General features: G+C 55.5%; 1 protein-coding gene across 4 annotated transcripts; it reads right to left on the bottom strand.

The window, feature by feature from the left end:
- Positions 1–1,414: 1,414 nt before the first annotated feature.
- On the bottom strand, positions 1,415–18,402 carry LOC125916966 (flotillin-2). 4 transcript variants are annotated; one of them, XM_049623220.1, is made up of 11 exons: positions 18,199–18,402; positions 11,835–11,916; positions 8,826–8,916; positions 5,095–5,218; positions 4,568–4,686; positions 4,337–4,450; positions 4,116–4,235; positions 3,812–4,026; positions 3,219–3,402; positions 2,776–2,925; positions 1,415–2,698 (listed from the first exon to the last, which is right to left on the bottom strand). In XM_049623220.1, exons 1-11 carry the CDS (start codon positions 18,245–18,247, stop codon positions 2,660–2,662), a joined length of 1,287 nt encoding a protein of 428 aa, XP_049479177.1. In that variant the 5' UTR covers positions 18,248–18,402; the 3' UTR covers positions 1,415–2,659. The 4 variants fall into 4 exon arrangements, with proteins under 4 accessions (XP_049479177.1, XP_049479174.1, XP_049479176.1 ...); XM_049623217.1 differs by lacking the exon at positions 8,826–8,916 and adding an exon at positions 6,217–6,307 and having other exon boundaries at positions 18,199–18,399; XM_049623219.1 differs by lacking the exons at positions 8,826–8,916; positions 18,199–18,402 and having other exon boundaries at positions 11,835–11,919.
- Positions 18,403–18,450: the final 48 nt, after the last annotated feature.

Here is an 18,450-nt window from a genome sequence, read left to right as displayed (position 1 = left end):
TGACTGAGCCACCCAGGCTCCCCTATTTATTTATTTTTTAAAGTAAACTCTAGGGGTGCCTGGGTGGCTCAGTCGGTTAAGTGGCCGACTTCGGCTCAGGTCATGATCTCGCAGTCTGTGAGTTCGAGCCCTGGGTCGGGCTCTGTGCTGACAGCTCAGAGCCTGGAGCCTGATTCGGATTCTGTGTCTCCCTCTCTCTGACCCTCCCCCATTCATGCTCTGTCTCTCTCGGTCTCAAAAAGAAATAAACATTAAAAAAATAAATAAATAAAAATAAATAAATAAAGTAAACTCCAGGACTCCTGGGTAGCTTAGTCGGTTGTGTCCAACTTTGGCTCAGGTCATGATATGATCTCACCGTTCATCAGTTTGATCCCCACGTCAGGCTCTGCACTAACCGCTCAGTCTGGAGCCTACTTCAGATTCTGTGTCTTTCTCTCTCTCTGCCCCTCACCTGCTGTGTTCTCTTTCTCTCATAAATATACATTTGAAAAAAAAATGTTTGCTTACCCTAAAGTCATGGAGATATTGTTATTTTCTACACATTTATTATCCTACTTTACACATTTAGATCTACAGTCCATCTGGAACTGATTTTGTGTACAATGTGAGGTTCAGGGTCAAGAACCACTTTTTTCCCCTCCCACAGATATCTAGTATCTTTTACTGAAAAGACTGTCCTTTCCCATAGCTCTGCATTGCCACTTCTGTCACAAAACACATGTGGGTCTAGGGATGCCTAGATGACTGTCAGTTAAGCGTCTGACTCTTGATGTTGGCTCAGGTCATGATCTCACAATTCGTGAATTTGAGCCCTGCATCAGGCTCCGTGCTGACAGCTCAGAGCCTGGAGCCTGTTTCGGATTCTGTGTCTCCCTCCCTCTCTGACCCTCCCCTGTTCATGCTCTGTCTCTCTCTGTCTCAAAAATAAATAAACGTTAAACAAAAAAAATTTAAAAAAAAAAGAAAAAGAAAGAAAAAGAAAAATACTAAAGCCCGGAGAGATGAAGATAATTGCTCAAGATCACACAGGTGGTAACAATAGGGCTAAAACTTAAACCCACGCAGTCTGATTCCAGAGTTCACGTTCTTAACGCCTGAGAAACGGGCTCCAGTACTGAGTGACGCTCAGGATGGACACAGTGGGGAGATGAGCCCGGCAGCCCCTTCCATCTTCTGCCTGCAGTGGAGCCAGGTCTCCCAAGGCTCAGATCTGGACACAGCACCTGGGCCAATGGCCGCCCTGCCCCAGGATGCTGCTGGGGGCAAGGCCAGTGTGCTGATGCCCTCCAGTGGCTACCATGGGGAAGAACAGACAAAGTGTAACCGTGAGGCTGAATGGGCATGTGGGCAGGGGACCTGGTTAGTTCTTGCTTCCTAGTCTCCACTCTCACAGAAGAGACGATACAGGGCATAGGCATAACAGATCTTTATTTTACCAGAAGGGACAGGCAATGGGGCAGTGCAGCATCCAAGCCCCAGACCAGACATGCAGCATCCACATGCAGGAACAGCTACACAGGCTGGGGCAGAGCCAGAAGTGGGACACTGGGACCTCTGGACACCCACAGCATCCCTGCCAGGATGCTTGGGCCCCGGGCTCTTCTGTCTCCACTAGAGCAAGAAGACAGAGGACTGGGCTGCTTCCCCATGGCTGGAACCCTATCACTCTGGCCAGAAGGAAAGAGGGCACGGGGGATATGATAAGAGTCTGGCCAGTCTACAGCACTCAACTCTGTATAGGGTTGGCACAGCCCTGCCCACTGGAAGGGCCTGGCCCGATACCCAGGACAGCACAGCCCTAGCAGGAAGACGGTCTACACACCTTCTAGTCCCCAGTGGGGCTAGACCCTGATCCCAAAAGAGTTTAGCAGAGTTGGGACCAAGCCCCACTCCACCTAGTAGGGACATGTCCATGAAGGGGACTTCCCTGAGCACAAGCAGGGGCCTCCTAAGGCAGTAGTAAACTGAGGGAGCTGCTGTAGACAGGAGGCCTTGCCTCTGCCCCTGGGTAGAGAGAGAGAGGTTAAGGTAGGAGAGCAGGCCTGGGGCTGGGGGAGGCTGAAGTAGGGCAGTGCCCGGCTAGGCCGAGGGGGTCTGGAGCGGGTGAGGCTGGGGACTTCCTGGGGTCAGGTTTAGGGCTGGGAAGACCAAGCCAAGAGAAGGGAGGGTGGCCATCCTACCCAGACCCTCCGCACCCATGCCGAATTTTGGCAAGGGCCACGGGGAGGATGGACAGATGCACAGAGAACTTCAAGGCACCAGGATTCTGAGGAGCAGCAGGGCTACTGCCCCCCGAGACAGACAGTGATTATAATACACATCTTTAGCTTAAACTACATGATGTGTGTAGAGGGTGGGAGCAGAGAGGGACAGAAAAAGACAGACAAAGGAGGAGACGTACAGGGAGAGGAGGGTGGAAGAGACCAACGAGATGAATGTGGCAGTGAAAGTGAAGGTGTGGGGGGAGGAGAGGAAGGAGACAGCTAGAGACAGGACAGAAGGGAAGACAGCCACAGAAGGCCTGAACACGCAGCACTTCTGGTCCCTACAAAATAAGGCACCAGAGTCAGTAGCGTTCCCGTTGTCGCTGTGGTAGGAAAACGGGTGCTGGAGGGAGAGGCGGGCGGCTGCTGACGGGTGTAGGCCTTTGGGAGCCTCACGCCTGTGCGCCGGTGGCCTTCTTGATCAGGGGTATCTGCAAGGAAGGGAGGCGCCGTGAGGCCTCGGCTCTGCGGCCCGTGACTGCCCCACCCGCAGGCGGCCAGCACTCACCTTAGAGAGGTCCATGCCTGTGAGGGCGTGCACAGAGGCCGGCAGCTCGGCCAGCAGCCGGTTTACCTCCGATGTCACTTTGCTGTTGTCCCCACTGAGGACCACAATCTCATCGACTTTGGTCAGCGGGGCGGCGATTTTGGCAGCAATCTAGGTGGGGGAGGTGGGGGGAGGGCTCGGTTTGGTGCGCTCTGTCCTCCTGCCCTGCCCCGTCCAGCATCTCCCCTTCCTTTCTCCACCTCGCCTAAACCCCACCCCAGCCTAGGTGGCTCTTATTTGCAAGCCACGGTCAGTGAGACCCAGTGGGCCAGGGATGGGCCTGTGCCTGTTGCAGGGTTCCTGCCCCCCCCTGCCGAGCGCTCTCACATTTCATGTTTCTAGCCAGCCCGTCGCTGTGTTCCTGACAAGGCCCAGCCGGATCCACCCCGGGGCAAAGGCCTCACCTGGGGCAGGGCCTCCAGCACCAAGGCCATCTTGGCTGCATCCCCATATTTCTGGTAGGCCTCAGCCTTGAGCTTCATCCGCTCAGCTTCTGCCTTGCCCATCGCCTCAATGACTGCTGCCTCCGCCTCCCCGATTTTGCGGATCTTCTCAGCCTCCGCCTGTGCTAAGAGGACCTGCTTCACCCTGCAGGAGTTCAGGTCAGGCAGCATCAGTGCGAAGTGCCAGGGTGCCCTCAAGCCTTGCCTGGGGGCCACCAAACCCTCAAGCCCTCTGCTCTGCCGGGTGTCAGGGGTTGGGGACTTAAGGAGGGAGGTGCCTTCTTCAGGCTCTGGCAGAGAGAGGCCACCAGCTGCCAGATGCAAATGGGAGAGACTAGCCAGGGACTGGCCAGGATGCCCGCTGTGCCAAGTACCATATCGGGCCCTCGGGTCTCCTTTATCTAGTTCAGCCTTCCCAACAGCAATCCCACTGGGAAGGCGGCACACCCCCACCTCAGTCAGCAGGTGCTGGGAGAGGCGGCTTCCACGCTGGGGCTGGAGAGGTGGATGGGAGAGGAGCCTGACTAGTCCCCCCCTCAGCCAGGGGCGCTCACTTTTCACCCTCGGCGATCTGCTGTATGCGGTGGGCCTCAGCTTCGGCAGGACAGCGCACTGTGGCAATGAGCTCCTTATCTGTGCGCAGGATCTCCTGTGCCTCCACTGCGATCTGCTTCTTGCGCTGTACAACCTCAATCTCAATCTCTTCCTGCCGGATCTTCTGCTGCTCACGGGCTCCTTGCAGCTCATAGGCCAGCTGGGCCTCGGCTGTCTGCGGCAGGAAGAAGGGCAGCACGTCAGAGGCTGGCTGCCAGGTCCCGAGCCCTGAGCCCCAACCTGGGATGCCCTACGGCTCCTCACCTTGATGTTGACCTCCTCACTGAAAGCTGACTTTTGTAGCTCGAAGGCTCGCTTGGAGTCGGCGATCTTGGTGTCTGCCATGAACTTCACATCCAGCATCTCCTTCTTGCACTCGGCTTCCTGGCAGCAGGAGGGGCAGGTGCTGAGGGTTCCCTCAACCTACCATGGTCCCACCCCCCCGAGATCCCTGGCCCTGGGGGCAGGAAGGAAAGCCCACGTACCCGGATGCCTGCGTCTCGCTCGGCCTCGGCCACCCCAATGTCGGCATCTCTCTGTACCACGGCAGTCTGTGTCTTGCCCAAGGAGCTTAGATAGTCCACTTTGTCATACACGTCCTGGGAGGGAAGGGGGAGTCATCCTTGGGAAGAGTCATAGGTACAGAGGTGCCCCTCCTGCCAACACCCCCCTCCCAGGGGGACGTGGGGGGCTGCAGCCTTCCTATCGCACTGCACCTTGATGGTGAAGCTGAGGATCTCGATGCCCATGCGGCCGACATCAGGGGCCGCCACCTCCCGCACCAGCTTGGCAAACTGGTCCCGGTCCTGATAAATCTGCTCCACGGTGAGGGTCCCTGGGAACAGAGGGATCATGGGCTGGTTCCCTGGGGGCCCAGCCCACCGCAGAAGGGACGAGGCATACAAGCAGCAGTCTGCATGCCCACGTAGTGCGGTCTGAGCTGGGTCTTCCCGGGGTTTCTTCTTCACAGTATTTAACACTGAGCCTCCTCTTGCAGAGTCCAGGCTGGATGAGGAAAAGTGTCTCAAGCAACACCAGGAGCCTGGCCAGACTGGCGGCCCCTCGCCTCCCCATCCCAATGCCCTCTCCTTTGCCTCAAGTCACCGGAAGTTTGGAAAGGAAACCTTGGTGGGACTGACAGACCTCCCTGCCCTGCCCCACGCCCCTCCCTGGCCCTGGCTTGGAGAGCCTGCGAGGTTCCTCAAAGGCAGCAGAGGGGTCCCTGGGAGGGGCAGGGCCTTACCAAGGATGGAGCGCAGGTGTCCCTCCAGGGTCTGCAGGACGACGTTCTTGATGTCCTGCACGTTCTTGCCCAGAAACTGCTCGCAGGCCACTGCCAGGAGCTCCTTCTCCGTCATGATCTTCACCTGCCAGTAGTCACAGAGGCGCCTGAACCAGGCTGGAGGGGGGCAGATGGAGTCCCCAGACCCAGAGATGTGGAGGATGGTGGCTGTGCCCCTCCCCTCTTTTCTCAGACCCGGAGGCCTAGGGGCCAGGAGGGGACAGAGTCTGTCTGAGGCCTCTGGTGGGGAGAGCACACATGGAATTCTTACACTGACAATTTTTATCTTCACTGGCAGCCTCGGGCCCTGACACGGCCTCTCTGCTGGGCACTTGGGGCTCATCTCCCCACCCTCAGCCCACTCACTATTCCCTCGTTAGCCAATTCCTCCCATGCAGTCTCCCCACAGGTGGGAGACCTGCAGGCTGAGGGGCAGAGAGGGCAAAAAGGAAAATGAGTGATAGGGACACAGATACACAGACTAGGGAAGAGAGCCTGGACAGGGCAGGAGACAGGTCCAGGGGGATGCCACCGAGGGTGGGTATCCACCTGCCTTTCATACCCGAGGTATTAAGCCAACCACCCCCTCACCAGGAGCCTATAGCATGGTTGCACCTTGCTGCCCTGTGACGTTGAGAACTGGACTGGAGCAGGAAGCCCCTCACCCTGGCCCCGAGCTGGGAACATAAAGCAGCCTCCGACAACTCCTCTGCCTCATGTGGCCTCCCCTCTGGTCCCCTTTAGCCCCCTCCCCAGGGAACAGGGAAGGCCTGGATTCTGGGGTGTGGCACTTCCAACACCTGCAAAGAATGGGGTGGGGTTAGTGAGCCAGGAGCCCTCAGCACTGGTTCTGTCTCTTGCAAGCCCGCTGAGGAGAGAAGGGGTGTCTGTTAGTCCTACTGAGTGGCCAAGAGGCCGAGTGAGCACATTCCGGTGACGATGACCCTCTCTTGGAAGGGGGGCAGGGGAAGGGGCACTGGAGGGAGACTGCCCCTGGCTGCCGTCCTCTCCTCCTCCCCCCAAACCCCGGCACAGGGACGAGGCAGCTCAACGGACATGCGTGGGGCTGCTGGGTTACTATACCTGGGCGACACCCGTCACAGTTAAAGCTACCCCCTCGGCCGTCTCTACGTCCTCGCAGCGGGGCTGCAACGTCATAATCTCTAGGGAAATCCTGCCAAGAAATGCAAAACAGGGGCATGGGTCTGGGGGCCCAGGGCCTGGGGTGTGGGGAGAGTCCAATACCTCACTGCTCCGACTGGGACAGGCCAGGGGTCCTGCTGCAGAGGGTGGGGTGGGCGCTTTGAGGGGTCGTAGTCAGGAGTCTGTGGGGAGATGGGTGGGAAGGCAGAGCAGCGTGGGTGCGGGTGGCTCCGGGGGAAGCAGTGTAAGTGTTCTGCCCACGGCACACATGTCTGCTCAGATGAGCCTGGCCTGCAGAGTAGGGAAAGGAAGTAAAGCAGTGGTTGTGGGCGGTCTGGGCCAGTGCGGACAGTCCAGGTGTAGCTGTGTGTGTGTGTGTGTGTGTGTGTGTGTGTGTCCTGGGAAAAACACGTAAGCGCTGGTACTCCGGGCTGGGCTGTGTGGGTCATCCACGGGTGCCATCTGAACGTTCCCAGGGGCCTTCACCTGTCCCCAAGGCACCCCGGGAGGCTGCCCAGAGAGCCCTGCCTACTAGCCTGGCGTATTAGGAGTATGCCCGCTGCCGGGCCGAGACAGAGGTGACCCTGCGTCTGCGCCTGGCCAGGGGAATCCTGCCCGGTCCCTTCACCTGGCAACAGGCTGGACTTGAAGCCTACCCTCTGGGGTTGGGCCCAGGTGGCTCAAGTGGGGAACCGGGGCTGAGGTCACACGAGGGCTTCCTGGCCCAGAGAATCTCCAGGGTCCACATCACCCAGCTTAAAAGGGACATAGGTATCTGCAGTTGTCTCAAGTCAGTAGCGGTTTGGAGGCAGAGCGGGGTTTCTTTAGCCAAGGGTGTCGAGGGAGGCTGGGACCCTACTGGTTCCACACAAAGTGCTCTGAGTTTGTCGGGCCTCCGTGCCGAAGCCTGCCTGCACACGGCTACAAGGAGTGGGTAAGGTGGGGACAGTCCCCTTCCCCGTTAGAGCCGGCAGGCTGGGTGAGGAAGGGAGAGGTGGTGCGGGGTTGTGCCTGAGAAGCCGGAAGGGCAATTTCCAGCAAGGTAAGGGGATTGGTAAGATGATGTTTGGGCCCTTCCGGTCTGGGCGCCCAGCATGCAGGCTCTGAGGGGGCAGGGGCTTTCTGATGCTCACCGCAGTGCCTGGAACTGGGAAGGCGCTCAACAGGGAGCTGCTGAGGGAAGCAATGAAGATGACCACCTGCATATTACAAAGAAAGTGCTGGGAGTTACCGAACACCCTGGCTCAGGAATGGGTTTCATTGGCTACAGCTGCATGGCAGTGAAGAGCGAGACATCGGGCCACTTGCTTTTCAAAGTGAGACTGGGGAGCACCTGGGTGGCTCAGTTGGTTGGGTGGTCAGCTCTTGGATTTCGGCTCAGGTCACGATCTCACAGTTGGTGGGATCCAGCCCTGTGTTGGGCTCTGCACTGATAGCGTGGAGCCTGCTTAGGATTCTCTTTTCCCCCTCTCTCTGCCCCTCCTCTGCTTGCTCTCTCACATTCTCTCAAAATAAATAAATGAACTTGGGGTGCCTGGATGGCTCAGTCGGTTGAGCGTCTGACTTTGGCTCAGGTCATGATCTCACAGTCAGCGGGTTCGAGCTCCGCATTGGGCTCTGTGCTGACAGCTCGGAGCCTGGAGCCTGCTTCTGATTCCGTGTCTCCCTCTCTCTCTGCCCCTCCCCCGCTCATGCTCTGTCTGTCTCTCTCTCTCAAAAATAAATAAACATTAAAAAAATTTTTTCAAATAAAATAAATGAACTTTAAAAATACCACACACCCATGTGCGTACACACACACACACACACACACACACACACACACACAGAGTGAGACCGGATTAATAATAAAAGCTTAGGTTTTTCTAGCACTTCTTTTCCAAAAATCTCAAAAAGCCCTCATGTTGTTTTACTTGCCTTTCCAATATCCCTACAGAACACGTAGAGGACATGATTCCCCTACTTCACACAGGGAAACTAAAATCTTAGTGACAAGAGATTTTCTCAAAGCCTTCTCAACAAAAATTAGGAGCAGGGAATGGCCAAGGCTCATTTTGCTGATGCCTGTCAAGGAGGTCGGAGGAGCCTGATGAACAGAACTTTTCATGGGACCCATTTTCTGGCCTTGTGAGAAGGAGGGCTAGGGCTCGACACTGGGGTGTCAGCATGGACGGGAGGCTGGCAACGGGCTCCGCAGGACCTGGAGTGGTTGGGACTGAACCCTTCCTGTCCAGACAGCTGAGTTCTGGCACACAGGGGCCTGTGTCTCCTGCCTCAACTTACCCCTTGGCATCCAAGGACATTCACTAGCAGACCTGGGAGGGGTTCCAGAATCCCTTGCTCTTTCCCCACTAGCAGCCCCAGTCAGTGAGGGCAAAGGAGCTGGGGATCTCTAGGGGTCCATCCTGGCACCCACAGCAGCACAGGTGGGAACAGAGGGGAGGGAGGCACACTTTCGGAGGGGAGTCCATCTGGCTCCTGCCTGCCAGGCCCCGCTGGGCAGGAAGAGAGAAGGTTAGACACAGAAGAGGAAGCAGGTGGGTTATTACCTGTGCAACCCCTGTTACGAATAGCGGGACCCCCTCCGACGTCTCAATATTCTCACAGCGACACAGGATGGTCATAACCTCCAGAGACAGTCTGAGGAGCAGCCAGGGGGAGGGAGAGGTAGGGAAAGGAAGGGGTAGGAGGGGACACAGCAAACACACACAGTGGTTACCAGACAAGCAACGATGCCAGATGCTTGGGGCAGGGCGGGGTTGCTCTTAGTAATTTAGCCCTCTACTGCCAGCTCAGCCTAGGGTTGTAGGGGGACAGAGGAAGGCCCCTTGCTGGCCTGAGGCCTCTGGGTCTCTTTTCCCATACCCCTCTAAGGAGGAGCGGCTGGGCTGGGGAAAAAGCCTACGACCTGAGGTCGGGAGGCCTGTGCACAGGGCACCTGAGTTGCCCACCACCTCACTTTCCCAGGAAACTCCTGGCAGACTCCTGGCAGGAGAGTCTGGGAGACTTAGTGTTAGCTCTACTCTCCAAACACAGGCAAGCCTGTGTTTCCAGAAATTGGACAGAAGAGGCCACTCTGGGGATTAATGAACCACAGCAAATACCAAATCCTGCTTGGGTTTGTGTTACATATCACTAAGTAGGCAATTTAGGGCCAGGAAAGCCCAAAGAAAACCTTGGATTTTCTGATTTGGGGGGCTAGGTGTCAAGGAAGGCTGGAGAAGAAAGTGTGTCCCTCCCACAATATTCACAGGGACAACTGGGAGGTGACAGGGTAATTCACTTTGGGATTTCCAAAGTTGGGCAGAGGCAAAGAGAGTCATGGCAAACAAAATGAAGCGTCTTGAAGCTGTTTAGGCCACCCTAGCTGGGCCTCCCTCGTGCAGCACGTGTGTGCGAGTGTGTGCAGGGTGGCAGGCCAGGCAGAAGCCGGGATGCTGACAGCGTGGACAGTTTCCTTCAACCAGAAGAAGGGAGGACGGTGGCAGAAGCTGAAGGAGCAGAGGCAGGCAGACTGGGGGATGGGGGTGGGGGATGGGAGCCCCGCCTCACCCAGCACAGTGCCAGCCCGGGGGGCTCTGGCCGTGCAGATGTGGAAAGGTTGCCTTCATTTGAGCCCCTGACACTGGCACTCCTTGGCCTGAGAGGACTCAGACAGGAACCCACTAAGCTCTCTTCTGGGGAAGGAGGAGAGAGGGAGATAGGAGAGAGGGAGGGAGGGAGGGAAGGAAGGAGGGAAGACAGGAGGCTGCAGCTCAGATGCCAGAGGTGGAGGATTCACTCAGGTAAGGGAGAGAGAGCTGCCACATCGGGGCCTCAGGACAGCACAGGATGTGGCGGCAAAGTGCAGCAGGCAGGGCTTCATCGAGCCTGGCGAAGAACGGCTGACAACGGAGGTGGGGGACCTGGAGGGCGGTGTGCGGAAAGTATCTCGAAGGGGAGGCTAGAATCCAGGCTGGGTTAGAAGCCTCTACTCTGACCTGAGGGGCTCTTCCTGCCGGCCTAGGGAAATAGAAGCCCCAGCTTGTAGAGACGTCCTTCAGGTAGGCTAGGGGTCGGGGAAGGGACAGAGCCCAGGAAGGGGCGGGCTCCAGGCTTAGACCACCCAGCAAGTGGCACCAGAGGGAGAATGCTAAGCCTGGGTGTGTGAGGTCAGTTTCTCAGGATGACGTACAAGGCCCTCCACTCCTTACTTCCAAACGTACTGTCAGAGAAGCTTGGCTCTCCTGTCCTGGGGCTCTGCTGCCTGGAGCAAAAAGCAGGAGGGGGTGCCAAGACCGTAGAGAAAGGGCTGCAGGCGTGTCACCCTAGCAGTGGATGCCTGCGCGGGACAAGTCTCTGGGTAAAGTTGCAAACTCTCCAGGACTGGCTGTACCGCAGTGTCTGGACGACTTACTCGGTCATCCCAGGACTGCAAGGCATGTGGGGTGGGCTGACAGTACCTCTGGAGAGGGCACCCCATGGCTTCCGACAGGCCACTGGCCCACTCAGGAGGGCCTTGTGTCCTCCTGAGAAGTTGTGATCAGTACTGGTTACTCTCGGACACTTTTGGCCTTGAGCCAGGAGAGTCCCCCAGGATTCCTCAACTCGGGCAGAACAAAGTGAGGGGAGAGCAGAGGGGGTTACGAGAAATCAGTGAAGTTAAAAAGGTGACCTGCTTCCCCATGGCCCTGACCCTGGCCAACACCCTCAGTCCCCCTGGAGTCTCAAGCGTAGAGCTCGGCGCAGCCACGGAGGGCCTCTCTCTGCTGACTGGGGGGGCTGGGCCAGAGGGGGATTTCCACTGCAATCGCTGCTGTTTTCCCTCCGGGGTGACCATCACTTCCCCTCCCTGTTGCGTGGGTCCTGGCCTGGAAGGATCTGGGCATAGTCAGGAAGGGGGTGACGGTGGAAAAGTGGCTGGCACACCTCTTCTCCTTGTGGGTAGGCAGTGAGGGAGCCAGGAGAGACCCAGGCCAAGTCTGGTCCCGCTGAGGGTTCTGGGGGAGCCCCAGGGAGAGCCGGATGGTGGGCCCTCTGGGGGGCTGCAATGTCCCTTCCTCTGGTGAGTCTTTCCAGACTGACTGAGGAGGTCCAGACCTGTTTTGCCCAGCCCGACACCAGTTCCTTAGACCCCCACCCCGTCGGTAAGCTGCGGCTATCATGGAGCCCTTCACAATGTGCATCCGTCATTCTCTGCCCTTTAGCCCTGCCTACACTGTCCAGGCCTGCACGGGTGAGGGCGTGTGTGGGTCTCTTCGGCCCTTCCTCTCCACAGGGAATAGGGCTGCAAGAATAACTGAGTTAGGCTCAGGGAGTCAGGATTCTGCTTGGGCATCTCTGGGACAGAAGTGACGTCTCCAGTGGAAAAAGCATACCCACTAAGGAGAAGGTGCCCGCAGAAAGACCCCCTGTGTCCCTGTGCAACCCATCTCACCTGCTTCTTAGGAGACCCCCAGCATGGGAATGTGGCAAGGGAGGATGCTCTAGCTGACCGGGGGGGTGAAGCAGGGAAGGCTGGAAACCCTTTTCTCCCTTGCCCACCAGGATGCCAGGTTCCCCAGCCCCTGGGCCCTTACCTCTGAGTGTCGGAGATACACCACCAGGCCCAGGCCCAGCCGCCAAACACGTACTGTTTATAGTCGGAACCACAACAGCCCCCTGGAGAGCAAAGCAAACCACTGCTGGTCAGTCAGTTCTTGGGTTTGTGTACCCCCCATCCCTCCAACAGCAACTCTGGGTCTTTACTCACTCTGACAGTTGACAAGCCCCACTGTTGGGTGCTGAGCTTACACAGAAATGAGAGACAGACAGGGGTGCCTGGGTGGCTCCGTCTGTTAAGCCTCTGATTTCAGCTCAGATCATGATCTCGCAATTCGTGAGTTCCAGCCCTGCATTGGGCTCTGTGCTGACAGCTCAGAGTCTGGAGCCTGCTTTTCCCTCTCTCTCTGCCCTTCCCCCAACTGCTCTCGATCTCTCCCCAAAATAAATAAACATTAAAAATTTTTAAATTAAAAAAAAAAGGGAGACAATTTGGTAGACAATTTGCATAGAAAGAAGGCTATCCAATGAGTGGTTCCGAATGTAAGTACTTTCAGAGAACAGAAGTCAGTGGGCAGGAGTGAGCAGGAAAAGCTTCATCTTTCATTTAACCATTCATTCAGCAAACAAGTAGACTGTTTCTGTGCTAGGAATAAAGAGATGAAGATACAATTCCTATCTTTTTTTAAAATTTATAATTCCTATCTTTTTTTTTTTTAATTTTTTTTTTTTTTTAACGTTTATTTATTTTTGAGACAGAGAGAGACAGAGCATGAATGGGGGAGGGTCAGAGAGAGGGAGACACAGAATTGAAACAGGCTCCGGGCTCTGAGCCGTCAGCACAGGGGCCCGATGCGGGGCTCGAACTCACGGACCGCGAGATCGTGACCTGAGCCGAAGTCGGCGCTCAACCGACTGAGCCACCCAGGCGCCCCTATAATTCCTATCTTTTTTTAATGTTAATTTATTTTTGAGAGAGAGACAGAGCACGAGTGGGGGAGGGGCAGAGAAGGAGACACAGAATCCAAAGCATGCTCCAGGCTCTGAGCTGTGGGCACAGAGCCCAACGTGAGGCTTGAACTCATGAACCGTGAGATCATGACCTGAGCTGAAGCCGGATGCTTAACCGACTGAGCCGCCCAGGCGCCCCTACAATTTCTACCTTGAAGGAGGTGGGAACTTTTCCTGAGATAATTGTAATACCATGTACCAGGGAGTGTGCAGAACAAGAAGGGGTGCAGGGCACACGGGGGGCGGGGGGGCCCCGGGAGGCTGAAGGGAGGGAGGTGTCTTGGAGCCAAGATGGGATCCTTGCTCATGCCCAGCAGACACATCTCAGTAAGGTTGGTTCTCTACTTCCAGGGCTTCAGAGTGACTGTGTACTTCTTATGGGAGTGAATGGGGAAGGCAAGGCCTCAAAACAAAGGCCAACCTGTGGTACCAGTGGCAGAAGTGGAGACAAAGAGAAAAGGCCTGAAAAGGAAGTGGTTCGTTCTTATGGGGCGCCTGAGTGGCTCGGTTGGTTACGCGTCCGACTTTGGCTCAGGTCATGATCTCACAGTTCATGGGTTTGAGCCTCGTGTCAGGCTCTGTGCTGACCGCTCGGGGCCTGGAGCCTGCTTCGGATTCTGTGTCTCATTCTCTCTCTGCCCCTCCCCCGCTTGTATTCTGTCTCTCTCTGTCTCTCAAAAATAAACAAATGTAAAAAAAAAAAAAAAAAATTTTTTTTTAAGGAAGTGGTTCCTGAAAACTATATCAGCTAAACAGAATGTTGAATCGGGCCCCAACTCGGATCCAGCTGTAGACATGTCCAGCATGCTGGCATAATGTCTATGCAGAAGTGAGAAGAACCAATTCCTGAAATTCTTGTTGTGAACTGATAATACCAAAATTATTCACCGAGTTCAAGAAAACTTTAGTAAAAGCTAGAGGGGCAGTTTCCTGGCAGTGCAGAAAAATGTGCAGGAAACAGATGATTCAAAGGAAATGGGATTTGGGGAAAAGCCAGTGGGTGTCATCATTTCTGTATTCACAGACTTCAGTTTCCAGGAAAGCCTTAGGGTGTGTGCCTCCAAAGGTCAAGGGTCAGGGGTAGTTTCATGTAGTTGAGTTACAGTGTCTCTGAGGACCCACAGCGGGGTACAAGCAGGGTAGAGGGGCAGAGGCCAGATCATAGAGTGTCTCAGGTATCAGGCCAAAGAGCTGGGTGTGTGTGTGTGTGTGTGTGTGTGTGTGTGTGTGTGTGTGTGTGTGAGATGGCGGGCGGGGGGGGCGGGGGGCTGGTCACACAAGGATTTAAGGTGAGGAGCAACAAAATTACATTTGCCTTTTAGAAACACCACTTTGCACAAGGTGGAAGAAGGGGGTGGGGTGGCCAAGGAGATTGGGTAGAAGCCTCTTGCAGTGACTTAGGCAAGACATGGTGGCTGATGTCATGGAGTAACTTCTAGAGCAGTCTTGTCCAAGAGAACTGTGAGGGTGGAAATGTTCTATGGCTGCACTGTGCAATATGGCAGCCACTAGCCACATGTGCTTACTGAGGACTGGAAATGTGGCTGGTACAACCGAGGAACTGAATTTCTAATAAAAAAAATTTTTTTTTTAAGTTTATTTATTTTGAGAGAGAGAATGCACATACACATGGGAGAGGGGAAGAAAGAGAGGGAGAGAGAATCCCAAGCAGAGTCCGCTCTGTCAGCAGAAAGCTGGACTCAGGGCACGATCTCATGAACCGCAAGATCACAACCCAAGCCGAAATCAAGAGTTGGACATCTAACTGACTGAACCACCCAGGCTCTCCTCTAACTTAATTTAAATTTAAGTGGCTATTGGCTACCACATGGGTGCACCTCCAGAGTACAGGTTTGAGTGGGTGGTGAAGTCAACAACGGAACCAGAGACAACTCAGAGAACAGGGAACTGGAGACAAGTTTTGGACAGGTGGAGGCGAAGAACAAAGACCTCACTAGTGCAGAAAGCCTGTCACCTTAAAGAACTGGTGTCCGAGACTGCTCCCCGAGAGCCAACCCAGTTTCCTGGGCCTGCCTCTGTGCACAGTGTGCAAGGAGCCGAGCCAGAAGTCCAGGGAGTAAGGCGCAGCCCCGCAGTGTGAGTAGGGGTGGAAAGAGGCCTGTTTCTCTGGGGGGGAAATAACTGTCCACAAGGCTGTTGCTCAAGGGAAGCTAGCGTAGGCTTCTCTGCTCTGGGGAGTGGGGTAAGGGAGGCCTCTAAGGACAAGCAGTCAACCTGAAACCTAAGCCATCTCGGGATCTGGAGAAACTGAAAGGGTCAAAAAATCACAGCTTGTTTCACTTTGGGCCTGGTGAGGGCTGGGGCCTCCAGAGGGCTCCAGGGCACTTCTCACTGTGCTGGGGGTGGAAGCAGTAGAGGTGGGGTGGGATCGCGTGGGGGAAGGGGGTGTCCACCCTTTACCTTTAACTTATTCTTTGACCTTGAGAGCAGGCTGCCACAGCCGAAGCTGGGCCTAGGCCAAGGGCAAGATGGCCAAGTTCCCAGGGGTAGCAACAACAGGAAGCTCGTACTGCCAGCCTGCCCCACCCCCAGCAGCTTCCTGCCCTGAAAGGCATCTCCCTCCCAGATTCCTGGTCACACTCAGCCTGAGCACCACACCCAAGAGAGGACACTCAGGTGCCCCTTCCTTGACGTCCCTAGCTTTCACTCTCTTCACACCTGGAAGTTTCTTCTAATTTTATCTCACTTTTTCTAACTCAACTTACTTGCCTTTGCCCTGTCCTTATCCAAGCTGAAGAATCACATGCCAACCTCTGCCCCACTCTTAGCCCCTCCAGACCCAGTCCATCCCTCTACCTTCTCGGGAATATTCTGCTCCCTTCCTGCCTCTCTTCTACCTTCTTCCCACTACTCCAGAAGACAAGGGGGATTTAGCCTCTTTTGAGCCACAGCCCCTGTTAGTAGTCCAGCAATGCAGGAATGCTGATAAATGCATAAAATACATAAGAAACAATTATATTGAAAGTTATCAAATTATTAAAACCACCAAATGTGTGACATGTAATACATAGCAATAGGTGTGAAATAGTAACACATTAAATAATAAAATCAAGTGGTTAATAACTAGCTAAACTTCAAGTACTGATGAGCGTAAATAACTTTTTTTTTTTTTAAATCTAAGTTAACATATAGTGTAGTAATGGTTTCAGGAGTAGAATTTAGGGATGCTAAAACTACTCACTTTTTAAAGAAATTTTATTTAAATCCAAGTTGGTTAACATACAGTGTAGCGATGGTTTCAGAAGCAGAATTCAGTGAGAGGATAAATGACCTCAAAGGTACCTGCTACAATGGCAGTATGGTAGGAAAATACCTGCTAATGCTATCATGGATTGTGGCTGACATTTATAATCCGAAGAAAGGCTAACTTTCAATTAAGGTTAGTGACAAGGTCGGGAGCATGTCTTTCCCCCATCCAAACGCACAGACCTCTAAATTCTACCCACGGACCCCAGGTTAAGAACCTCTGACCTATTGTAGAGATGAGAGAAAGATGTATGGTGTTTGGATTCCCCCTTTAAAATTGCTAAAAGGAGAGAGAGAGAGAGAGAGAGAGAGAGAGAGAGACAAAAAGGTTTGATATTACAGAATGAAGAAGGGAGATTAGACAACCAGGAAAATCCTCCAGCCTTTTCAGGTGCAGAAGATGACCAGGAGATCATCCTTGAGAACGGCATCCTTCTCAAATTGGGCTGAATGTGATGCCTCCAGACCTAGATGCAGGCTTAAGTAACCAGGTGGGGGGTAGGGCCGGGAGTGGTTGCTCTGCCCTGCTCTGCTGGGAGTTCTGTGAGGGAGAGCTGCATCTCTATCCGTCTGATCGGCTCAAATCCCCAGGTTCTGTTATCCTGAGCCTTATCCCTCCCTCTTCTCTCCTACCCTTCCTTGACTACAGTGCCCTCAATTCTCGGCACTGCCTCCGCTCCCTCCTAAAACAGGGGAGGGAGGCCACTGCATTGGCCTCTGGCCAGAGGACCAGATTTCCGGCAAGTGGAAGGTACAGAGCAGCCTAACTCAGGTGCTCCTCTCACCCCTTAGTCTCTCCACAGGGACAGGATTGGAGCTTTTGTCTCCTCAGCTCAGGGTCTGGACTTCCGGAAAGAAAAGTCTACCAGAGAAAGTGCCATGCAGATTTTTGGGTTCTAAAAGTCTTCTTTAGGACTGGGGTCCGGGAGACAGGTGCAAGTCTGGCCTCAGTGCTCTCTGGGGGTCTCCCTCCTAAATCCCAAGGCCACCTCTGGTCTTGTCTGCTCTTCCCTACAAGAGTAGGAGGGTCCTGATCAGGGAGGGCGAGGATTTCCTGTCCCAGTGGAGAGACTGATTTTGAGATCCAAACCGAGCCAGAGGCCATGTTCTGGGGTAAAAGTTCCCAATGGATTCATCACACCTCCCCAAGGGGCAGCTACAAACCCTGGTCTAGCTCACCCTCTTCTACCCACTTCTGTAGCCAGCCCTAACAACTCTGCACACAGGCTGGAAATTGACATTGATAGTAGGAAGTAAGACCTGAAGGATTCCTGCAGCCACAGGCCTCCAAGCTGTCAGGAAACCACCCTTCACAGCACCTGTGAGCCAGCCAGGGGTTGCACAAACCGGTGGCTTGAAAGGCTTCAGCCACCTCTCAAGATACCCAAATACACAATTTAAAAAGCAGCCTCAAGGCAAAGATACCTCTCCCTTCCCCAGCACAGCAGTCAAGCCCCACCTAAGCTCCCAGAAATTCTGGAGTCTGTAGAATTTTGCAACCGTGGCGACACAGCCAGAACCCGGTTTCTCAACCTGTAGAGGCCGCACCCGCATCTCCGGGGGTGGGCAGTGCCAGTAAACCCCAGCAAGCCCTAACCCGCTCAGAATTAACGGGAACAAAAGGATCCCCGTCCCAGGGCCCCATCCCCAGGCAGGCACCTGCCCTCCAAAGCCTCGAGACCCACCCCAAGGGCCGGGCCCTGGAATCCAGCCAAACCGCTACGTTCTGGGAACCACGGGTCCCCTCCCCACGGCCTCAGTTCGGGACCCCCTAGGCCACAGTGGAGTAGAGGGGAGGAGACCGTGCCCAAGGAGGAGGCGGAAACAGGAGGGAATAAACACGGGAAAACACGCAGTGGGAGGGAGAGTCTCGAGGGCTCGGAACACCGCAAGTGTGAGAATGGGGGTCCCCTCCTGTAAGGTTCTCGGGCCCAACACCCGCGCCCCCACCTTCCGCACTGCCCTCCGCCCTCTGAGCCCCTCCCCGGCCTAGCCCGTCCCCGCTAGCTCCCCAGCCCCGCACCCACCCCGCGCCCCCTCTTCACCCACCTTCGCGGGCACAGCCCGCGTCCCAACCCTCTCCGCCCCGGCGCCCCAGACCCAACCCCCTCGCCGCCCTCTCACCTGAAACCACCAGCGCCTCGTTGGGCCCCACCGTGTGGCAATTGCCCATGGCGCCGGTGGGACGGAGGGCCCGCGGGGAACGCAGAGACCTGTACGGCACGGCCCGCACCACCCGCACCGCCGGCCGCGCCCAGCCTATCCCGCCACCCCCAGCGGCCGCCCGCGCGCCCGCCCGCGCCCCTCCGCGGTCGCAGCCCCACCGGAAGTGTAGCGGCGGAGGGCGGGGCCGGCGGGCGAGAGGCGGCAGTCAAC

This window comes from Panthera uncia, unplaced genomic scaffold (assembly GCF_023721935.1).
Source record: "Panthera uncia isolate 11264 unplaced genomic scaffold, Puncia_PCG_1.0 HiC_scaffold_1368, whole genome shotgun sequence".
Taxonomy (NCBI): Eukaryota; Metazoa; Chordata; class Mammalia; order Carnivora; family Felidae; genus Panthera; species Panthera uncia.
Note: the sequence above shows the minus strand (reverse complement) of the source record. Positions and strands in the feature narration are given on the sequence as shown.